Source organism: Pygoscelis adeliae, unplaced genomic scaffold (assembly GCF_000699105.1).
Source record: "Pygoscelis adeliae isolate BGI_AS28 unplaced genomic scaffold, ASM69910v1 Scaffold406, whole genome shotgun sequence".
Taxonomy (NCBI): Eukaryota; Metazoa; Chordata; class Aves; order Sphenisciformes; family Spheniscidae; genus Pygoscelis; species Pygoscelis adeliae.
This window is the reverse complement of record NW_008824995.1, coordinates 320,476-341,852: the sequence shown is the minus strand read 5'-3', so window position 1 is coordinate 341,852 and position 21,377 is coordinate 320,476. Positions and strand designations below refer to the sequence as shown.

Genomic DNA, 21,377 nt, shown 5'->3' with positions numbered 1-21,377 from the left:
GCCTATGTTCAAACTGGTCATTAAAAAGAAGAAAAAATGGAAAAAATATGTATTTTCTTCCCATGAGAAAAGTTAGGATTTACGATTGAAGTACTTTACTTTCAAGGGTTAAGACTAGCCTTCTTGGAGAGAAGTATTTTGAATTAATAGAGCTGAGACAGATCTTTAGATCATTCTTTCATTAATTTGATGGGTTGTTTAAGAAACTAAGATGCCTTCTTGGAAGGTAAGAGACATTAAAAAGTGAAAATTGTGTAGGAAAGAGATGAATAATGACTTCTAATGTTAGACACAAAATGGGAGACTTTTTTTAAACTCGTTGTCAGGCAGATACGTTGACGATAACCAAGTTCTACTTTAATTTGCATTCATTCAGTCCTGTTGAAGCTATAGAGATGTAGTGAAAGCAAAAATTTTTTTACTCCACTCAGCTGAACTAAGGTTATGTCTTGCAGCTGTTTGTTCAGTGACTATGTTTTGTCAAAAGGTCATATATATTAGCCAAAGGTTTACATAACACAGCCTCTGAAAACACGAAATGTTTGCTTTCCTCCTTTCATTGGCCTAAGGTTGTTTTTGGTAGTGAAATTCATGTACACTGTTGTGATGAAGTTGTTTCCAAGCAAATAATTAGTCATCTTTTAAAATTTGCTTTTAGAACAAGTGATTTTAATTGAAATTTAACACAGAAAACTGTGTCTAAACAGAAGCTAGATGATGAGCCAGGAAATACAATTATTCTACCTGGCTTGAATTAGTTCTGGAGTAAATTTAAGAAGCATGTTTAATGCATGTTTTGTGATGCTTCTGCCTCCCTCCTTGCCCCACAGCTTTAGTCAAGAAAGCTTCAAATTTCCACTTGCATTGAAAAAAAGATTTAAGAAACTTCATTTACTTTTGCAGCAATGTTGTATAGTCAATAAAATCTGTATCCGTGCATTAGCCAAGTAACGTTAATAAACACTTAGACTGAGACAGTCACATTGTTACAACTTACATGTACTTCATTCCCATTGAAAAATAATTTTAAATAGCCCTCACATGCCAGAATTTCCAGTATGTTAACAAAATAGAAGTTGTTTAACCAAAAAACAAGCTCCTAAAATACCACTTGATAATAAATAAGATGACTTTTCTATGTCATTGTGCTTGTACTAAAACTTACTTGTTTCAAGATGCCTTTCGCATCTAAGTTTTTTTTCTGGTATGCGTTTTTTTTATACAGCTATCACACCTCAGTAGGGATGTACCTCAAGTAGTGTGCATTGTGTATGTTGTATACATTATATGTATACATACAATTTTTTTTCTTCTCCAGATGTTTTGGATCTTGGGGTTCCTTTCCAATAACTGAATTAAATCTCATTGACAAGCGTTGACCTGAACAGTGCAGAGGCCATGGGCTGGAATAGCGTACCTCTCAGTGTTTTCCTTCCCTCAAAGCTTCTTGCCAGTCACTGTATGAATAGCAGTTTTGATTTTTCCTTGCTGTAGGCAAAAGCTCTTAAATTGCCTTTAGTTCTCTTAAGGACTTAAGCTTCAAGTTGAAAAGAAAAGCACGTGACACTGGAATACATGACTTTAAAAAGAGGGATTTTTCTCTTCTGATAGAGAAGGCAGTACATCGGAGGTGCAGCATTTAGTTCACAGTATCCTACAGGCATTTCAGGCTTCTCTTGTCACCTTGGCTTTTTTCTCAGCTTGTTTTTCTTTAACTTTTGACAGCTGTTTCAGGTAACTAATTTAACACGTCACCAGTGTTTTTTACTATTTACGTAAACAGTATTTAGTATTAATGGCTAGTACGAACAATACAGGAGAAAGAATCTGAAAGATTCAAACTTTAGGACAGGGAATGAAGAAATAATGGAGTGAGCTTAATTTAAGTGCACTTTTTAACATTTAAGCATCAGGTAGAGACTTTTTTCAAAAATTAGACTGGTTAATGGGGACAGTAAAAATAGCTGTTTGAAAAAGCAGCAATAATAGCAGAAGAAAGAAACAGTGATAATATGTGAAAAATATCCTAGAGTAGCTCAGTTGTAGCGGAGAAAAAAAAATCAATATTTTTTTGCATATAAGTCACTTTAAAAGTGAAATGACTTTTTTATAAGGTCAAATCTGGGAGGTGTCTTTCTTTAGAGGCTTTTAAAAGAATTGAAAATGCTTGTGTTGTGTTCAAGCTGAAGAATTTCTACACAATACAGTGAATAGCAGATATAACCCATTGGTGAAATATCTATGTCCATAATATTGGATCAACTTATAAAATATATTTTTAAGGTAATGTTACATCAGGTACATTTAGGACTATGAAACCTTGTGATTCTGAAAGGATAACCCAATGCATCTCTCAACAGATTATATGAAGGCAAAGAACAAACAGAATTTGAAGAATCTATGAGGAGACTCTTTGAATCCATCAACAACCTGATGAAAAGCCAACATAAAACTGCCATTTTGTTGCAGGTTGGTGTGTGCTTGGAAACAAGTTGGTGTTGGTTTTGGGTTTTTATATGGTTTTGGGTTGTGGGCTTTTTGTTCTTTTTAAATCGAGGAAAAGACACTCTTAGGAAATTTATCCTTTGTGTCTCTTTTGTAATTCCCCTTTATTGGAAGACCAAGTTGTCTAATAACATTTGAAGCCTAGGTTGAAAAGGTCAGGAGAAGATACATTTATATAATTTTATGAATGTAGTGAGTGAAAGAACCAAAACACAGCTGCTGGAATCTTTCAAGGAATCTAATGAACTGAAGCCTCCAGTGGGAGCTGAATGTGTAATTCTTGAGTTTCTTCAGATAATGCTAAACAGGGATTCCACCATCTTAGTTTGAAAAGTAAACTTTATAGTATCAGCCTTTTGGAGGTACGTTATTTAGGCAACTGAAAATAGGATCAAGGTTTCCCATTCATGTCAATCTTAGTTATTCTAACGCTTTGGAATCTGATGTTTTAAGAAAACTAGAAAAGAAGGAGCTATTAAGATCATTAGTATCAAACAATTGGTAGGTAGTTCTGTATTAGAAAAATATCAAGGCTCCCTATAAAGTAGGAAGCAGAAGATTTTATTGGACAACTGCAATATTGATGCTTCATACATTCTTTATTATAAACTCATTGTATTTATTGGGCTTGACTTTACCTCTGGTTTTGTGTTTTGGTTCCTTTTGCTGTGACTTATACTAGAAGTGGAAGCCAGTGAAAAAGTCTCTGTCTTGAATAAATCCTCAGGTGGCTGATCTTGCGATTTGTATTATCTGACACTTGGCATGGAGTGTTAATGTGCAACTGCAAAAGAGCTAAAAAAGTAAATTAATTGTCTAATACCATGGTTATAGTAATGTTCTAAATGCATTTGAAAATCATTCAGATACTCTCTGTTGTTGTTTGACAATTCTGTAGAGGCCTTCCTGGGAATAGTTTATACATTTCTAAGACACTGCATCAGAAGCAGGAGAAACTTTGGAAGAAGGAAAAAAAGTCTTTAAAGTAATACTGAAAGAGATAGTTTATATAATGTTTGTTCTTGTGGTACTTGGACTGTATTAATATGTTAATTAACAAATAGATCTTGGAGGCTTTTATGCTCTTCAGGAGAGGCATATCATGTCACTGCATGCCTCCCTGTCTTAATCTCAAAATGGTTGTGTGGGATTGTCCATGCGTGTTTCCTCTAATGAGCAGGACTCTTCTTCTTGAGAGTGACAAGAAGTAGTTGTAGAAGACTGTTTTGCTTGCTTAACTGTTGCTGGGACACTTTAATGGGTTTGCAAGTGGCAATGCTGACTCTGAAATGGCTGATGGGTGTGTTTTAAAAACAGGTGGTATTGTAACACTAATGGCAGTATGGCATTGGATGTACTGATGAATATTGATTGTGCTTACTGTGATTCCCATATTTCCATATTTAATGCTAGTTCTTGATATTACACCTGTTTAGGAAAATATAGTATGTCTGCTGATGCTCTTAATAGCAGAACCTTGAAAATATAACTGAACATCTCTTAGAGGAACTAAACAAAAGACACCTGTACTAATTTTAATGAGCATGTAAACATGCTTCAAAGATAGTCTACATATTTAACAGTTATTCTTTGCTCCGATACCATCTTAAACATGAATATTTTGGTTTTCCAATGAGTGCTGTCAGTTGTGAAAAATGGATCATATTTATTCATAACCATGAAGCACTAGTGTGCTTTTAAGTATCTAAATCTGCACCAGCTACTGTAAGTTTTCTTCTTAGCTGAACCATTTCATGGCAGATCTGAGATACTGGTTTATATCATAACTTTGCTCTTGTCCCCACTACTGATAACTCATACAGATGCGTTTCTGAAAGAAACCTACAAAGAGGTTGCTTTACATATAGTAAATAAAAACTACTTCATTAATAAAGTTATAAAATTCTAGTAGGAGAGGCATGGAATGAGAAGTGTCCCACTGTAGTTTAGTTCCTGCTGCTGAAAATAAGTTTATTGAGGGAGAAAAAAATTAAATTAAAAAAAAACCCACTCCGTCATAAACTCCGTAGGCATGTCTGTCATAGCAGCTTTCACAATGGACAATATGTTTTTCTGTGCCTATTTGGAGGAGACTTCAATTATGATACTTGAGACTCCTGCTCTGGTAGGTGGATATGAGTTGTCCATAACAGATCAGAAAAATGGAGATAATTTCTGGTTTGGGTGAGATGGAGCAGAAAGGGGCAGAAGTAAATTCGTAAGTCTGGCTCTCTGCTTAAAACCAACACTCATTTCCCTCCCTCCAGCCCCCATATTAAGTTTTGGGATGACAGTGATAGATGTTGTAGTAGTGCAAAGTTAATTTTGCAGGGTAAGGGACAGGTGGTTATTCAGAGATACTACAAGCACACAAGACTCCATAGGGGTTATACTTTGCATACCCAGAGAGGAAAGTTCACAGAGTCTATTGGAAAAATAGACAAATAATAAGAATATCAAAACAGCCTTAAATCTGTCACACTTGAAATTATGATTGATATGATTTCAGGTGGAGCATAGATTGGTAGGATCAATTGAATGAGTTCAAGTGGATTACACTCTGAAGATACCAGAGAAGAAAGTTTTAGGAGCCCTGAAGAAAATTAAAGTAATTGGGTTTATCAGGATATTGAAACTTAAAATGAACTAGTTTGCAGAGCCTTGGAATGGGGATTCTTAACTCTTATTTCACCCTTGGTTGTCCAAATACCTGTGAGGTTTAGCTTTAGAAGATTTAAAGAATTCTTTTGGAACTTGAAATGTCTGTTGGTCCCTGCTAATGATTTTTTTTTTAAAGCTTGGAACTCAGTATTTTAGTCAATAGTAATTTCCCAGTCACTTTTACTGATAGCAATCATACTCAGACTTGTGTTGAATATTAATTCAGCCAGGAAAAGAATGTTTATAAAATTACATGTCATATGAAACAGCCTAGTCAGGGCCAGAAGCACTTTATTGTTTCAATTTAACTCTATCTTCCAAGTGATATCTTATACAGCATGTAACAGATTAGGAAGTAAGTTTACGAAAAGTTTAAAATCTAGCTTTTCAATATCTTGTTCTAAAGCTGGCTGAAGTGGATGCTTTGACTTATTTTACCGCCTGAGCTTTAAGAAGGATACATATCTGGTTCTGTTTTGCAGTACTGTTTATATAAGCTTTAACAGATTAAGTCTGAATTGTTAATGTATTGTTGGTAAACTGGAAATTTATGTGTAAACCCGAATTAGCCTTTTTTTTTTCTTTTTTTTACTTCTGGAATTGGTGAAGTTACCTCTTTTGTTCAAAAATACAGGCAGAATGCTTCTCAACTTCAGCATTGCATGAAGTCATTTTACTATAATTAGGATTATAATTTCAATGTCCTAACTTTGCTGATGTTTGAAAGCAACCATATGAACTGGAGAGTAACCTGTTTTCAGGTCCTGGGATGTTACTTTGTAAAGAGATTGTCCCTTGTAGTTGAGATTGGGAATGTTATAAATTCGCAAGTACAATAGCAGTGTGCATGTGCAGGGTAAGGATTCCTCCTTTTTAGAGACTTTTCACAGATTTTTCTTGTAATTATTTAAAGCAATCAGAACTTATAATGACTTACTGGTGGTGGCACTGATCTTCCTAGATACTAGACTTAAACCTTTTTTTAATTTATTTTGGCAGGGATGACGTTACGGTTCTGTTTCGTTTATCAGTTGCTTCTCTGTAGCCGTTGCTGATGAGTTTTTGTAGTTTTTAGAGATAATTTTTCCTAACGTCTGTACTTCTGAGGATAGACTTCTTGAAATCTGGAAACCTGGAAAGAAATTTCCATAACCTGCAAATAGTTTGGTCAAGGGAGAATGTGGGGGTGAGAGAGAGTAGGGAGGTGTTAGTACCTTCTTTCCTTTCTCTTAGCTCTCAGGGAAAAAACATCATTTTCTGCAGATATTTTTTGTGTCTGTGTATATTAACCTATATTTCTGGGGAATAAAATTTGATGAATTATTTTTAAATTTCAGATTATGTGTTTTTATAAGGTTATACTGTTGATGTCTGATTTGTAGTCTGTGAGTGTGCCCTTTCATTGGCAAGCTTGTGCTCTCAACCTAAAATTACAAATCAAGCCCCAGCTTCTTTTCCAAAAACTGTTCTGTCCCCCAATTGACACATCACATTTGACCTACAGATGGTCTTGTCTGTTGCAAATGTCAGCTGTACCCAGCTTGCTCCTAGGCACTGATTTTAGAAAGTAGTACTCCCAATTCTATGCGTGCTTTCAGAAACCTTATATGACCTGTTCTCAAGGTCATGGAAACATAGGAGGAAGAAATTGTCTGCGGCATTGAAAAGTATGAAAATAATGTAATATGAAGATGCTACCTTTCTTGTCTCATTCCTTCCCACGCATTTTTGACCCGTCCATTCTGCTGCAGTAGATTCTAAGAACTTAAAACAGAGATGCATAGATTACTTATGAGAGCATAAGGCTAGAAGGGTACTGACAGCGATGCTTTGATTGTGGTGTACAATAGGGGATGGCATAGTAACTTGTGAAAGTTGCCTTGATAGCAAATAAAATTACACGAAGAAACAGAGCACCGATTATTTTTTTCAAATGTTCTTTTCATCTCATGGGTACTTGAATTTCATGAATATGTATAATGTAATGTTGCAAAAGAGGGCAACTAAGAAAACAAGCTTGGTCAGGAGTAAAGGTTAAAATAAATTTAACGGTATATTGTATATGTAAGAAATAAGTTGCTGCAATGCTGTGGTTTTATCTGTATCCCGCTTAAAAAAATTAATCTCTAAGGTCTGAAGAATGCAGAACATCTTGTACTGCTTACTAGGAGATTTTTATGACTTCATTAAGGGCAGTGCTCAATTGTGTCCATAGTGTATAATTTGAAGCAATTATTGCAAATGAAACTTGGGAGTTTAAAAGAATGCAGGGGATATACTTGTTATTGTCCTTCAGTTGGTACTACAGATCTTCAGAGAAATGGTAGCTATATCCTTCCCATTTCCCTCCTCATAGAAGTGCAGAATAGGGAATATGTGGGAAGGCAGACAGCACAATAGAGCAAGTGTCTGTGGAGGACTGCCTTGAAATATTTTGTGGCCACTGGTGGCCTTATCCTTTATCAAACATCTTTCACAGTAACTGTGAATTGGTGTTAAATGAAATTCAGATGCTGCTATTTTACAGTATCTTCATATAATATTTGTTGCGTGAAGAGCAAGGAACGACACATTGCTGAAGTAAAACTGGGGCTAGGACGAGTTTCTAGCCCACCACAGGTATTTGTACGGGTGTTGTAAATAGCCCAGTGTTTCACAGTCTTATTTAAAAAAAACCACACACACAACTTTTTTCCCCAACCTGTTTCAAGGAGCTAATAAAGGCTAAGGTCAGTAGAAGGTACAATCTTTTTGTTGAAGTGGCAACAGCTTTTAAACACTTCTTTGACCTTCCCAGGATTGTGTATGAATGTGGGGATGAGATCTGCGGAGACTACCTGAAGGCATCTTGAGCAAGCATTGAGCCAGTTTGAAATACTGTATACACCCTTGCTGCAGGCTAAATTCTTTCTTTCTGAATCAAGACCTGAATAGTTCTCTTTTTTTTTTTTTTTTTTTTAAAGTTGGTTACTACAGTGGAAGCTCATAGAAATAAAATTATAGCTTTGTGGTGTTTAAAAGGTCTAAATGAGAGCCAAAGAAAGCTGTGCTCTGATTGTCTTTGTTCTAACCTCCCTACCCCAGTAAAAAAGAGACTAAGTTTTTAACAAGGAGTTTGCTGTGTAGAGATACAGAGATGTATTGAGTCTAGATTGGCTTCTTTCTAAGCCTCTTCCTGAGTGGCTGTTTCATCTTTGTTGAAAGTTTCGGTATAGAAGCACTGTGATGTTGATAGCTATTGAGGAAACAGTAGACAGCTTCTCATTTAGTGACAAAACCAAAAGCTTGTCAAACCATCAGCACATTAAAATTTCAAATTGGTAACTGGAAAGAAGAATACTTCTTCCTTGGTCTTTCTCGTTTTGACTGTATATTCATACTAACATTCTCCCACGGCTGATTGCGGTTTTGATGTTCTTCTCAGACTCCTGTTGGCCTTGCCATGTTCCTTACACTCCCTCTCACTAGAAATATTTGAGTAGGCTCTACTTTTATGTTGTATGTCTTAATGTACTCTATCATAACTGCTGTCTTATCATTTGTGTACATAAATTTATTGTCTTGAACAAGCTGAAATATTTATTCTCTGGGGTGACTAGTGTGTATTTCAAATGTTCAACTTGTGCATTTGCAGTGCTCATTCATAAAGTTTTTCTTTAGACTAATCTTTGATAGTTCAAATGATTTTCCTGTTTTTGGAAACCAAGTGATAAAATCTCAGGAAATGCAAATTCTAGTAGTCTGTTAGATGTTTTATCAGGTTTTGTGGCTGAGATTCAATGACTTGTTGACTGCATGCAATATGGTTCTCATAGGTATCTATACATTGAGTTAGAATTCACTGCACAGGAGCCAAAAATTAGATGATATTTCTGGTCTGATATCATTTCAGTGTTGCTTACCCTTTTTTTCTTCAGTTAGGAAAGGGATGAAAGTGGTACAAGAAATTACAATTGGTGTGTTTTAAAAGGATAGCAGGCATATGCTAGTATGATTTCTTACCCTGTATTCCATTTTATAAAAATCCAGAGTAGTGTGGCTTTGCATCAGGTGGAGCACTCAGTTGACATAGTGTTCCCATGGAATATCAGCCCTTTTTTCCGGTTCCTGTTTTATGATTCAGTTACAGCTCTGGGTAGAGCTTCTGCTGTTGGGATAACTGGTTCTGTGAGGTTTTTGTGGACTCCAGGCGGTTCTCTAGATTGTTGTTGTTGTGTAGGTTTATGAAGGATGGAGACTTGGGTCTTATGATTCAAGAAGGCTTTTGGAACTTTACTTGCAAACTTCCTCTTGACTTTCTTCTACAGGAGAGAAGTATTTAGCTGAGTGGTTAAAACAGGAGTAGTATTGAGCCTTATTCAAATGACAGGAGAATCTCTTGTGACATGTAGCCATATGTCACAAAACACACCAATTTATTAGCAAGATGTAGTTTTTTTGCCCTATCATGCTAAAATCATTGACTTTTGGTGTTTCTTCATAGAAAATATCAAATCACTTTACAGCAATGGTACCGGTTCTGAAACCCGGTATGAGAGATGGAACCTGATTTTATAGTATTATTTTGAAAGCATATAACTGTGAAACCTGAAGTGTTTTCACTTAAAAACAATGTTAGGCCTGTGTCTAGGCAAGCATAAGTATTCAAGAACTTACATAGATGCGTGCGGTGTAGAACACTTTCTGATAATTTTTTGAATTAGTAGCTTACTCTAGGTTTAAATAATTTGTTTTACCTTATTGTAACTTAAATCACCTTATGCTGAATTTAAGAGACGTAAGTAGTCAAGAATTGTGTTCCATTGGTTCCAGGTTTACAGTCTTTTTAGACTTCCTATGATGTGTAGCGGTAGTTCATAATTAAAAATCACATTTGCTTGTAGTTAATTCAGTTTATCCCTTATTGTAGTTTAAAATATGTACAGACTTCAGGGGCTAGTGGAAACATACTTCTGTTCAGGCTTTTTTAAATTCATTTGGGTTTTGTGCTTTGCTAGTGTAAAATGGAAAGTGTGATCTTTACTGTTTTGTTACAGTCCCTATAAACAAATGACATAAAGCAAGAGTTACTCCTGTTTTCAAGGTGGGCAGTAAACTCCACTACTCTGAGTGAGAAGAAATTGTGCAATTTCAGCATGCATTTATTGGATAACTTGTTTAATCAGTCCTGTAGCATACACCATATTCCCTTGAAGAAAAGACAGTAGGCGTCTGTGTAATGCATAGTTTTGGGATTTGTGCTAATAGTTTTACTAACCCAGGATGTATCATGGGTGCAACAGGCCTATTATGAAAAACAGAGCTATATCAATAGTAGAAGACTTTGCATTACTGTAACTTAGTTTTCAGCAAAATGTTAGTAGAAATTTACACCCTAAAATTGCACAATGAAGTAGAGCTGTTATTACCTTTGTAGTTCTCATAATCTGGACCAAGAAGAGGTTAGTCAAACTAAAACGTCATAAATTGATTCTCTTTACTGTGGTTGGATTTATAGCAGCATGCAAATGTAATTGATGTAATTACATCTGTTTTCTTCAGTTGTAAGTTCACAATGGCAGCAGAGATAAACTATAGCTTTTGGCTAAGAATTTTTGCACAAGAAGCAAAAATTGATGCTGTAGTCAGATTTTTAGATAGGCAAAAAAGTTTTTGGCAAGAAGACATTCTGGTTTTCATCTGAAATAAGAACAGAGAAAACAGCTGATTTGTTTTAGATAAATAACTATCCCTAGGTGTTGTTTCTTTTGGCAATCAGTGATTGCACAGCATCTTTATGCAAATTTGAACTTCCGTAAAAAGGATCTACTGTAGGTGACCTATTGAAATAGGAAGATGGGAGGGAGGGAAGAGACAGATGTCCTGCTCCAGACCTATATCAATATGGCTGTGTTCTCCTTTTTGACAAATTACGTAGCACTTTACCAAAAAAACTTTTAAAACCACAGAGTCTATTTTTGCTTGGAATTTATTGCAGCTCTCAGCCAAGAAGTATGGCATATCCTTTTGGATATGTCAAGTATTTGAGAAATACAAGCTTGTTAGTGGGAAGATAAGTCACATGTTATTTTGTGAATATAAAAATCATTGTAGGCAGCTCTTAATATCTAAAGCATAAGTAGAGAAATGAGTGGACAGTGACCCAGCGAGTGTTAAATATGTTTAACAATTTTGCTTTTTATTGCAAGATTTTTCACTATGTGTGCTTTCAAAAGGTATTATAGAGGCGAAATACTTTGAATCCACAAAGGAACTTTATGACACAGAGTACTGCAAGTTAGTCTTTAAGGATGTTAGCCTTAAATGTTAGTGATGATTGTGAGCCTGAAAATTACCTGCTTAAGTATTCTTGTCCGTGTGAGAATAGTAATGTCTTTTTCTTACCGTTGTCATCTTTTAAGTTTTGATTATTCCACTACACTGTCAAAATATACCTCAGAAATCGATAGGATAAGATAAACCATCATATAGCTTAGCTGCAGATGGTTGGTTAGGGAGATGACACTCCATTTCATCTGTTCCAGAAAGTGTAGCTTTGGGGTGGATAGATGACAGTTATCCTTACTTCTGCCTCCTGCATGGCACATTTCTGGGATGGAATTGATACAAAGCACGATCAAAGAGCTCCTGCTTTGATCAGTGCTTGGTTTACATATTTGCATCATAACGACAGTCTTAGTGGTCTACAAAGTGGATATGATCTACAAAGACGGTCTTAGCCCTTCCAGTGGCCTACAAAGAGAATATGATTCACTTGGTACTATTGTATTTTAGTTCCTCTGTATCGCCTCAGCGAAGAGCCCTTGTGTGACTAGTACTCTGTGGTGAAATTAATATTCAAATGTCATGTAAAATTTCAGGCTGAGGAAAGAAGTCCAAACTTACCATTGCTTGTTTTGTGTGCATCTGTTTCAGTGGTGTGCTCTGTATTGTTTGTATGCTGTATATGCAGATAAACATACAAAATTAACACAATCTATATATCAATTCAGGTTGCTGCCTTGAAGTACATACCGTCAGTTCTTCATGATGTTGAAATGGTCTTTGATGCCAAGTTACTGAGGTGAGCTGCTCTTGAACATTTAGTAGATGTATTACATGGTGTATACAATATAACACTGCTGTCAACAATGAATTCTTTAAGTCAACAAAGCTATGCCAGTTTGTACTGAACAAGACAGTGGTGGAACTCTGGGCATACGTTTTTAACAGGGAGTTCTCATCCGACTTACATGACGACAGAATTCATTATGGCAGCCCAATACTTAAGCAGTAACTTGGTGAATAAAATGAGCGAGTGAAACAATTATTTTTTTTCTCCTCTTCTTCTCTCCCCGACCCTCCCTTGGGTAAGCCCTATTCCAGAAAACCAAATCTGATTTTAGCAGGTTGAAATAAGTATCTTTATTTGTCAGACAAATTTAAATTGCCTCCACCACACACAAAAATATCTTTATTCTATTGAAAACAGTGGAAAGTAATAAACATTTGTAAACATGGCCAAAATCTAGTTCATTCTCATCTTGTTTCTCTTGAAAGTTTTCTTTCTAACCTGCTACTGATTTCTTGTCAAAGTTTGTGATATGGTAGATAAATCTAAGTCTTCAAAAGAAAAGAAATGTTTAGAAATATACGATCTTTTGCTCTTTATGTCTGTCTTTATTAACACATGGTGAATTCATCTGTATGGTACTTAAAACACTTTCCCTTTACACGCAGCCAACTACTATATGAATTTTACACTTGCATTCCACCAGTGAAACTACAGAAGCAGAAAGTGCAGTCCATGAAGGAAATAGTACGCAGCAACCTTTTTAAAAAACAAGGTAAATATAAAATGCCTTTAAGGCTTAAAATAAATAGGTGTGAAAATGTTGACTGACTTATGTTTTGTGCAATTCATGTTTGACATTGAGTAAAACTAATACTGAGAGAGTGTGAATGCTGGAAGTCTGACCTGGCAGACTTCTAGAAAGAGGATTCACCCCTTTCTACAAGAAGGCTGTTGTGCAAAGTGTGATTGCTAGCCCAGAACAAGGAACGGGTGGGTCTCAGAGGAACAGTTTTGTTTGTTTTTCCTATGATATAATGGTTAGCTGGATGGAGCTATATATATCCTTTCAACTCATTTGTAAGCTGTATAGTGAAATAGGAACATGAAGTGAAACCTTGTGAACACAGCTTATGCTATATGAGGCCTCTGCCTGGGCAGAGGGAAAAGTCTGATTGTGCTGTAGTAGAGCTCAGCTGCAATGCAGCATCTCCATTTATGGGAATTATGATGTTTCTTAACCTTTATCAGAACTTAGTGTCTTACTCCTGTTCTGAGAGCGGAGAGATAAGCGGTACTGAAATGTCTTTATTGGCCTTGTGCTTAGTTTTCCTTCATATTATCAAAGAAAGGGAATTTTTGCTGAAGGAGTCCTAGCAGAGAAGCCCAGTTTTACATGGTTGACTTCATCTTCACTGTTAAGTGTTCTGTCTCCTCTCTTGTGGACCGGATGGCTTTCTTCTCTCTCAGCATCTTACTGCTGTGTAGAAGACTTCCGGAACTTTGAAAGGCACATGAGCTACTCAGGTGGATGTCCATTTTGTCAGAATTGCAGTTTCTGACTATTTATAGATAATGATTTTAGGAACTTGACAGTACAACAGTGGGTAGCAAATAGTACTGAGCATGAGTAGAGTGAGAAAGGATTGTCATCTCATTCTTCTGTGTTGCCAGAAGAGTGATACAGTTCTAACTAGCTAGGACAGATAAAAATTGAACTTTATTTTAAGACCTGTGTTGCATTCTATTGAGACTGAAATGTATATTGTAAGCTATAACAATAATTAGCTGTCTGTTGCGTTTTGAGACCATTATAGATTTCCTGGACAAAATCAAGAAAATAACATAGCTGGTTTTATTGTTTAGATTAAATTAGATAGTATTTTAACCTATCTAATGTTAAAAATTTCATGGTCATCAGCTGTGATTTTCTTTAACTATGTGTAAGACTCAAGGTTGCTTGAATCACTGGAACTCAAGTAGCTATAGCTTGGGTATCTGCAGACACTGATCCAAGCTATTAAGAGCAGATCCAACTAGTTAATTTTCAAACAGATCTAATTCTGTATTCACAATTTTTTCCAATAGTTTACTGTATTTCTATTTTACAAGTACAGTCTGATATATCATTGCATTACTAGTTGCTTTTGCTGCTGCTGCTTCTAAGATCAGAAGTGCTGGTCTTAGTTTTATCTCTGCTTCTTGTGGTGAGTAGCATTTAGACCAGAAGGAAAAATACCCTCTCACAAAACTGAAAGACTCTTGGGTTAAAATAATGCACGCTCTTGACCTCTTGATCTTACTAGAATTCAGTCAGTTACCTTGACTGTGTTTAATACTGAGAAATTAAGTGTAAGCTATAATCTTTTTTTTTTTTTTTTGGTGTATGTATGCATTAGTAACAATCTTCTGTGCAACCTGTAGGTATATGATATCAGCCTAAACTCTCAGGTTATAAAAGTTTTGGTTCATCCCAGGTTAACCCACTGTTTTACTATCTGCAAGAACAGTTAGAGACTTAAAGCAGCTCAGTAATTCTGGTTCTAATAGTACTGAGGATATTACTTGTTTTAATCTGCCTTTTGCTAACTTTTATGCTTTTAGTGTGATAACGTTAGTCTCCAGTCAAATACTATTTTTCTGGGAGAGGAAACTCAATTTTTTATCGTTCTGTCTCAGAATTCTAGAAGACAGAGAATAAGAGCAAGCACTGCTGTGGAATAACAATGGTTTGATAAATTTTCTTTAAAGTAACTTGTCTCATTGAAATAGATTTGTTATTGGTTCATATATCAGGAGTGTTGGTCAGGACAATGGATCCCATGTTTGTATGATAAGGAATAAAGCCCTAATAAAGATCCAGAAGGAAAATAGTTGAGCATACAATAACCTGTGTGCTTCACAGTTCTAATGGCTTGCATCTTACTCCTTTTAGTGTACATCCCGCCACTCCTTTCTTCCATATCTATATATGCTCCAGAAGAGAAAAGAGTGGGTTTTTGGATTCCAAAGAAGCTACCATTATAGTCTGCTTAGTGTGGTGTGCTCGTTTCATGTGTTTAACAGGCCTTTGCTTTAGCTACAGTCTGTTAATGCAAAATGTTCTGTAAAGCTTTTACTGCTTGCAGATAAATAATAATAATAGATTGCTGCTTGCTTGTAAATGCAGCTTGTCTGATGTCTTGAAATATATAGCTGGTATATCATGGGAAATGTCTACCTCAGAATATGTCGTGAATTATGAAAAGGGTATATGTTTTCTGTTTCTATATTTTTAAGGTAATAATGAGTAGGAAATCTTGCTAAGAGGATTTCTAATTCTGGGGAGCTTTTATAAAAACAGTAAATGGTGCTTTTTGTATACTGCAGACCAGATAATCAATACATTTTAATTTTTCCCAGGCAGGTAGCTAGTGGATTAATTTAGTCTTAAATTTATAAATTAAAAAAATAATGTCCAAAACCTCTCTGTGCTATTTTTTGCTGACACCAAACACTTGACAGCAAAACCAAGCAGCTGAGACCATAAAGGCAGCATATAATACTTAAACCATTTGCCAGCCTAGCTGCTTTGCACTGGATCCTGTATATCTGAATAGGTCACCGTGATCCAGACTTGCACTAGTAATTAACAGTTGAAGTGTATGCGTTTGGTAATATGTAGAAATTAACAGCTTGTTTATACGCTTATGGTGATTACATATGCAAGATCTACCTTAAAATGTTTTTACTGTAATACTTGGGATATAATTATATAATAATACTTAGATGCTGTTGTTTTTAGAGGAGCCTGGGGAAATAGATTTATCTTTTTTAATTATTAGTTTAAAACAAGAGATGGTCCTCTGAAGAAGCAGTTGCCCAAAACAGAGAAATCGAGTTGATGTCATTCTAAAATATAGCTAAAACATGCCCAGTTTGTTTTAGCTTTATCGTGACATATTGTTTTAGCAATATCATGACATAGGTCATGATATTGCTAACCAGAGAATATTCTTGCTAACTAGAGAATATTCATTTAAATATTTTGTGCTTCAGTATTTTGATGAAGTGACAGAATAAAACTGCTTCTTTCTGTTATTGTAGAGTTTAAAATTTATACATACCTGAACCTGACAATTTCCCTTCTTCCCCTCCCCTTTCCTTGGGGGAGCGGGGCGGGGGGCAGGCATACCTTTCACCATCCTCAGTGCAACCCAGTCAGGGTCAAACAGACTCTTGGAAGTGTATTTTCCTTTTCATGAGACCATTCCATGACAAAGTTGTCATTACTCTAATGCTTAGTATGGCCAGGTAACAATTTTACTGTTGCCTCAGTGGTGTTACCAGAGTATCTGTTAGGGCATTTAGTCATGGAGTTTCTCTTTTGGGTGATGATCTTTATAACTTTCCTTTCACCCAACCTACCCCTACATTAGTAACGGTAGAAAATCAACCTTGGGATAACTACAGGGTGTTTTATACCTAACGGATATTTTATGATTATTTGCATTTATGTTTTGTCTTCATATACAAGTCCTTTTTCTTGTACATTGCCATGGTTTAAAATAGAAAATTCCAAAGATGCTTTTTTGCTCTACATTAAATACAATTGATTCTAAAATTAATTGGGTAGAGAACCAACTGTGTTTGTAGGGTGTAGACAATGCCTGATTCATTACTCCAAGCAATGAGGTGGAAGGTAATTTACAAGAATGAAAGCATATGTACTGTATCACAAAATAGGATGCAGTATGATAATTAAGGTAAGATTGCCAACAGTATCATTAACTAAAGCTCACATTTATCTAGAACAGGTAGTATTTTTTCTGCCATGAATATGGAATATATTTAACTATATTGCTAATTACAATGAAGTCTATTAATTTGCATGTGTTTCAAATTATTCATTTTTCCTCCAGGCTTTAGTATTTAGTCTCTTTCCATGTAGTTCATTACAGTTCCAGCTGAATTCATTTACTTCCATTTCCAATGGTATTCTCTTTATAATTTAATTGGGTTTCATATAATGATATTTCTTTTCCTTTTCCCATTGGTTCACAGCATTTTCTAAGGAAGTAGACTTGCGAAAATATGAAAATGTTTTTTTTTTTTAAAAACAAAATAAAAAAAAGACAGTGAAGTTTGTTATTAAATAATAAGTTACATGTGAACCTGAAGTTGGAAGCCTTGAGGTTAAGCTGAATTTATTGGTATGTATTCCCAGGCATTCAAAAGTTTTCACTGTAGACTCTCATGGACATGGAGTGCCTTCATCAGATAGGATGCACGGTCCTGTTGACTGCCGCTGTAATTGATCTTCAAAAGCCCCATACTGCTACAGCAGTTTTACAAGCCTTTAAATTATATTGACAGATTTTTTTGTTGTTGTTGAGGCATCGATTTCTTGTTCCCACTCTGAAACTATAATACAGCTTAGAGGGGTTATGGTAGTTCAGGTGTTTGAGTGGCTGAATGTGGGAAGGCTGATGCTTTCAACTGCTTGTGCGCTTTCACCATAACATTTAGGAACATTTGAACAGGATATGTGGGCACATGCGCAGACACTTATCCAGTTTTACCTTCAGACAATAGTATGTCCTTCTTGATCAGAGGACAAGAAGTCATCTTAAACTTCATTTTTGACACTTTCCTTTTAGATCACTCAATAATTCATTATTTAAAAATATCAGAGGGAAAGAAGTGGTTGTCTTGTCCTGTATAAGCACCCCTAATGGGATTTCAAAGTCTAATTTATGATGTAAGAAACTGTCTCCTGTCATATATCTTTCCCTTTGTATAGATGGATGTAATGGATTATTCTCTCCCTCTTGTGAAATTCTCCATTGAACCTACCAAAGACAAGTTTTATTAGAATTTCTATGTAAAACTACTTTCGATGAGGAAACCTATTGCCAAAGTTCCCTGACCATCTCTTTTGAGAGATCACCAAATTAAGACCTAGCTGTTTACAAATTACATGCAAATTTCTATTGTAGTTAGTGTTTCTGAGCTTATAGTATTTGGAGCTAGACTTTTATTCTAAGCTGACCATGGAATATTCACTGACATTATACTGAAATTTTTAAATCAGTTAGCCTTGGGAGAATTGGTTTTTATTGGTGTGAAATGAATATAAAATGCTTGAACATATAATAAAATGTGTATGTATTCACACTGCTGCTTTCGACTTTGTATTCTCTAGAGGTCCACTCCTGATTTGGAGTTTGTGCTGTAGGAGAATGCTGTGAGATCTACTCCAAAGAATATAAACTCTAAGTAGGTCACACAGATGGTCACTGGCAGGGGTGGGAATAGAGTTTCAGTCTCTTGGCTTGAAATCCCAGGTCCTCTGCTTACTGTGGCTGTAGACATAGCTACTGCATGTTCAGCATATGCAAACCACTTGCTGATTTTAGAACAGCAGCAAGAGACATATGTTAGCAGTAGGGGTTAATTTGCCAGATGCCAGAAGAAATGCTGACACTATAGTAAATTTTTTTTCCTAACTGAAGAACTCTTTCTATTGTACTGTTGTTTGAACAAGATAGGTACTTGCACAGACCCATAATTAGTCTGGTTTCCTAACATTCATGTGTACATTACTGAGTTTTACCTGTGAAATATTCTGACTCTTTCATTTCACTGCTTGAAAAGTATTGGTAGTTCATGCGTTGGTGAGCTAGAAGAGCAAAGATTTAAGTCAGAACTGAGATTTATTCCTTAATAAGTAATGCATATATACATGTGTCCTAAACTTTTGAGGTGCAGCTGAGGAAAAATGTCAGTAGGTCGGTTCTGTGCTATGAATATTGTGTGTGTGTTGTTAATTCCATGCAGGTTAAACTATGGCATCTTTTCAATTAATTATGATCTTAAATAGTGTAATATTAAATTCAAGCAGAACCAGTAAAATAAAATAGGTGAACTGTAACATAGCATGAAGTGAATGCAAATGGGTTTGGTAATGTTATGTTTTTGTTCAGTAGAGCCTCAGCAATCTGAGATTGTCCTGCTAGACTCTTTAATGAACTTGTCTGTCTGAAAAAAACAGGAAGATAATGACTTGTACTTTGGAATTCTTCTTTCTAAAGGTTTGAATTTATGTGGGCAGTGTTATGTCAGGAAATGCAAGTTTCACAAGGAATATAACTTTTTTTTTTCTTTTCAAGATCCAGCTGTAAGTCCATGTTGTGATTTCAGATATGTGCTAGTCAGGGTCAACTAAGAAAAATTTTAGAGGTAAAATGGGGGTGTATAATCAGCATCAAGTCTGTGTTCTCTCTTCTATGTAACCCAACTAAAGATTTAGAAAAAAGTGTATTGTTTTTACCTTCAGGACTGTTAAGAAATAACAGTTAATTTCTTTCTACTTAAAAAGAAGGAACACTAATTTCCAATTAAGTATCTTTCAATTTAATTATTATTACTGGAATTGAGTTATAGATATTGATTTTTAACTATTCTTGTAATCTTAGGTTGTATTCCTACTGATACAAGTTTTTAAGACAAAGTTTTATTTTTCATTTTCTGTGATTGTTTTTCTGCACTGTTTTCAACACAACTACTCAACATTTTAAAATGTTTGAAGGTGGGGGATTTGTTAATGCAAAACTCTTCCATTTTTAGCTACTGGAAAAATTAGTTACATTTTAAAAAAATCTTGATCTACGGAGGGAAATCGAAATCAAGTTAGGTGAACTAGTTTTAACAATGAACTTCTAAATGTATGTGTAAAAACTATGTTTACAACTACTTCAAGTAGGAAAGAGAACAAAGACATTATTACAGAAGTTGATATGAAGCTGTTACTTTAGCAAAATTTTGTGTGTCAGTTAAATGAAATGTGGAAACGTGCAAGTTGGAATTCATGGCTGGCTGCCTTTGAATGCATGGCATTACTCAGCTCCCATGAGGAGTGGACAAACTTGAAAATACACCTTGAATTTGGAAGTGGATGTGTTCTGCAGTGTTATGCTTGGTCACAGCGGTGTGCTGTGACCGCTAATGCTGTACCTATTCTGTATCTAACCTTACTTACTGACACTTGCTTTGAATAGTCAGCAACAGTGTTGTGTGCTGGCTTCACAAGACTAACCATTGTGCTTCTCCTTCCTATGTACTAGATTCCAGGAGACAAAAAGAATTTGCATCTTATAGTGCTGTCAGAGTCTGTAGGTGACCTGTGGCACCTCCCTTTTCTGTGACTCTTATCTAAAATGTGAAATTTGAATTTAGAATTAACAATTAATAAAATACATACAGTTTTAAATTCATTACTTTTGGGCTCCCAACAAAGAGTTAAATGGCAAATAATGAAAAGGGAAGACGTAATAGAAAAGTGCCTGCAGTTGTGAACAGATGTCCTTTGTGAAGAAGCATGGCACTTTAATTGAGCACTGACTGCCATCAGAAGTCTTTCCTTGTTGAAGGAATGTTGTTCACTGATTTTATTTCTAAGGCTTTGCTCTAAATCTGCATGCAGATGACACCTATGTCCTTATTAAATTGGCATGCCAGTTTTTAAGTGGGCATGAAGCCATCCTAGCAGATGGATATGACTACAGGCATGCCAGGGAATCAAGAGTAGTGTTTCCTAAGGGAGACAAAAGTGGTGTTAAATCTTTATTACCATTTTGGCTGCACATATGAGGCAGTCAGGAATGAAGCCTGTCTGTGATTTTTGCTGAAGGAGACCCAAATGTCTTTTTTAATGACATTATTGCATTAATGACTTAGAGTTTGAATTTCACTTACCTGGTACAGAAGAAACCATTAGATATCTTCTGAAGGAGAATAAGGTGAATAGAGGGGTTTTAAAAAAACACAAACAAACAACTAAAACCGACAACATGTAACTGTGCTTAATCTTTTACCGGAATGAATCTACCTGTCCTTATGCAGGAAGATGTTACCAGGGAACTTCTCTCTGAGAAGTGTGTTGGAATTTGGGGTTGATAAATATGTAGAACAATGTCTTTTGACAGACCTTGATGAAATAAATGCAAGATGCTCAAACTGTATGTTGATGTCTTATGTGTTCAAATACAGTTTGGGGCAACACATGTTTTATTCTGGCTTCTGGAAAAAAAAGCCAGTGTTGTGGTTTAACCCCAGCTGGCAACTGAGCACCACACAGCTGCTTGCTCACTTCCCCCCGGTGGGATGGGGGAGAGAATCG

General features: G+C 35.7%; 1 protein-coding gene across 1 annotated transcript in view; it reads left to right on the top strand.

Annotated features, from left to right (window-relative positions):
• Window positions 1-21,377, top strand: part of DOCK2 (dedicator of cytokinesis 2) — a gene marked incomplete at its 5' end in the record, with an annotated part of 184,604 nt that overhangs the window by 16,482 nt on the left and 146,745 nt on the right. Inside the window, 3 exons of the mRNA XM_009326156.1 lie at window positions 2,361-2,469; window positions 12,159-12,229; window positions 12,886-12,992. Of these exons, the coding sequence (XP_009324431.1) occupies window positions 2,361-2,469; window positions 12,159-12,229; window positions 12,886-12,992 (287 nt within the window). The remainder of the gene's footprint in view (window positions 1-2,360; window positions 2,470-12,158; window positions 12,230-12,885; window positions 12,993-21,377) is intronic.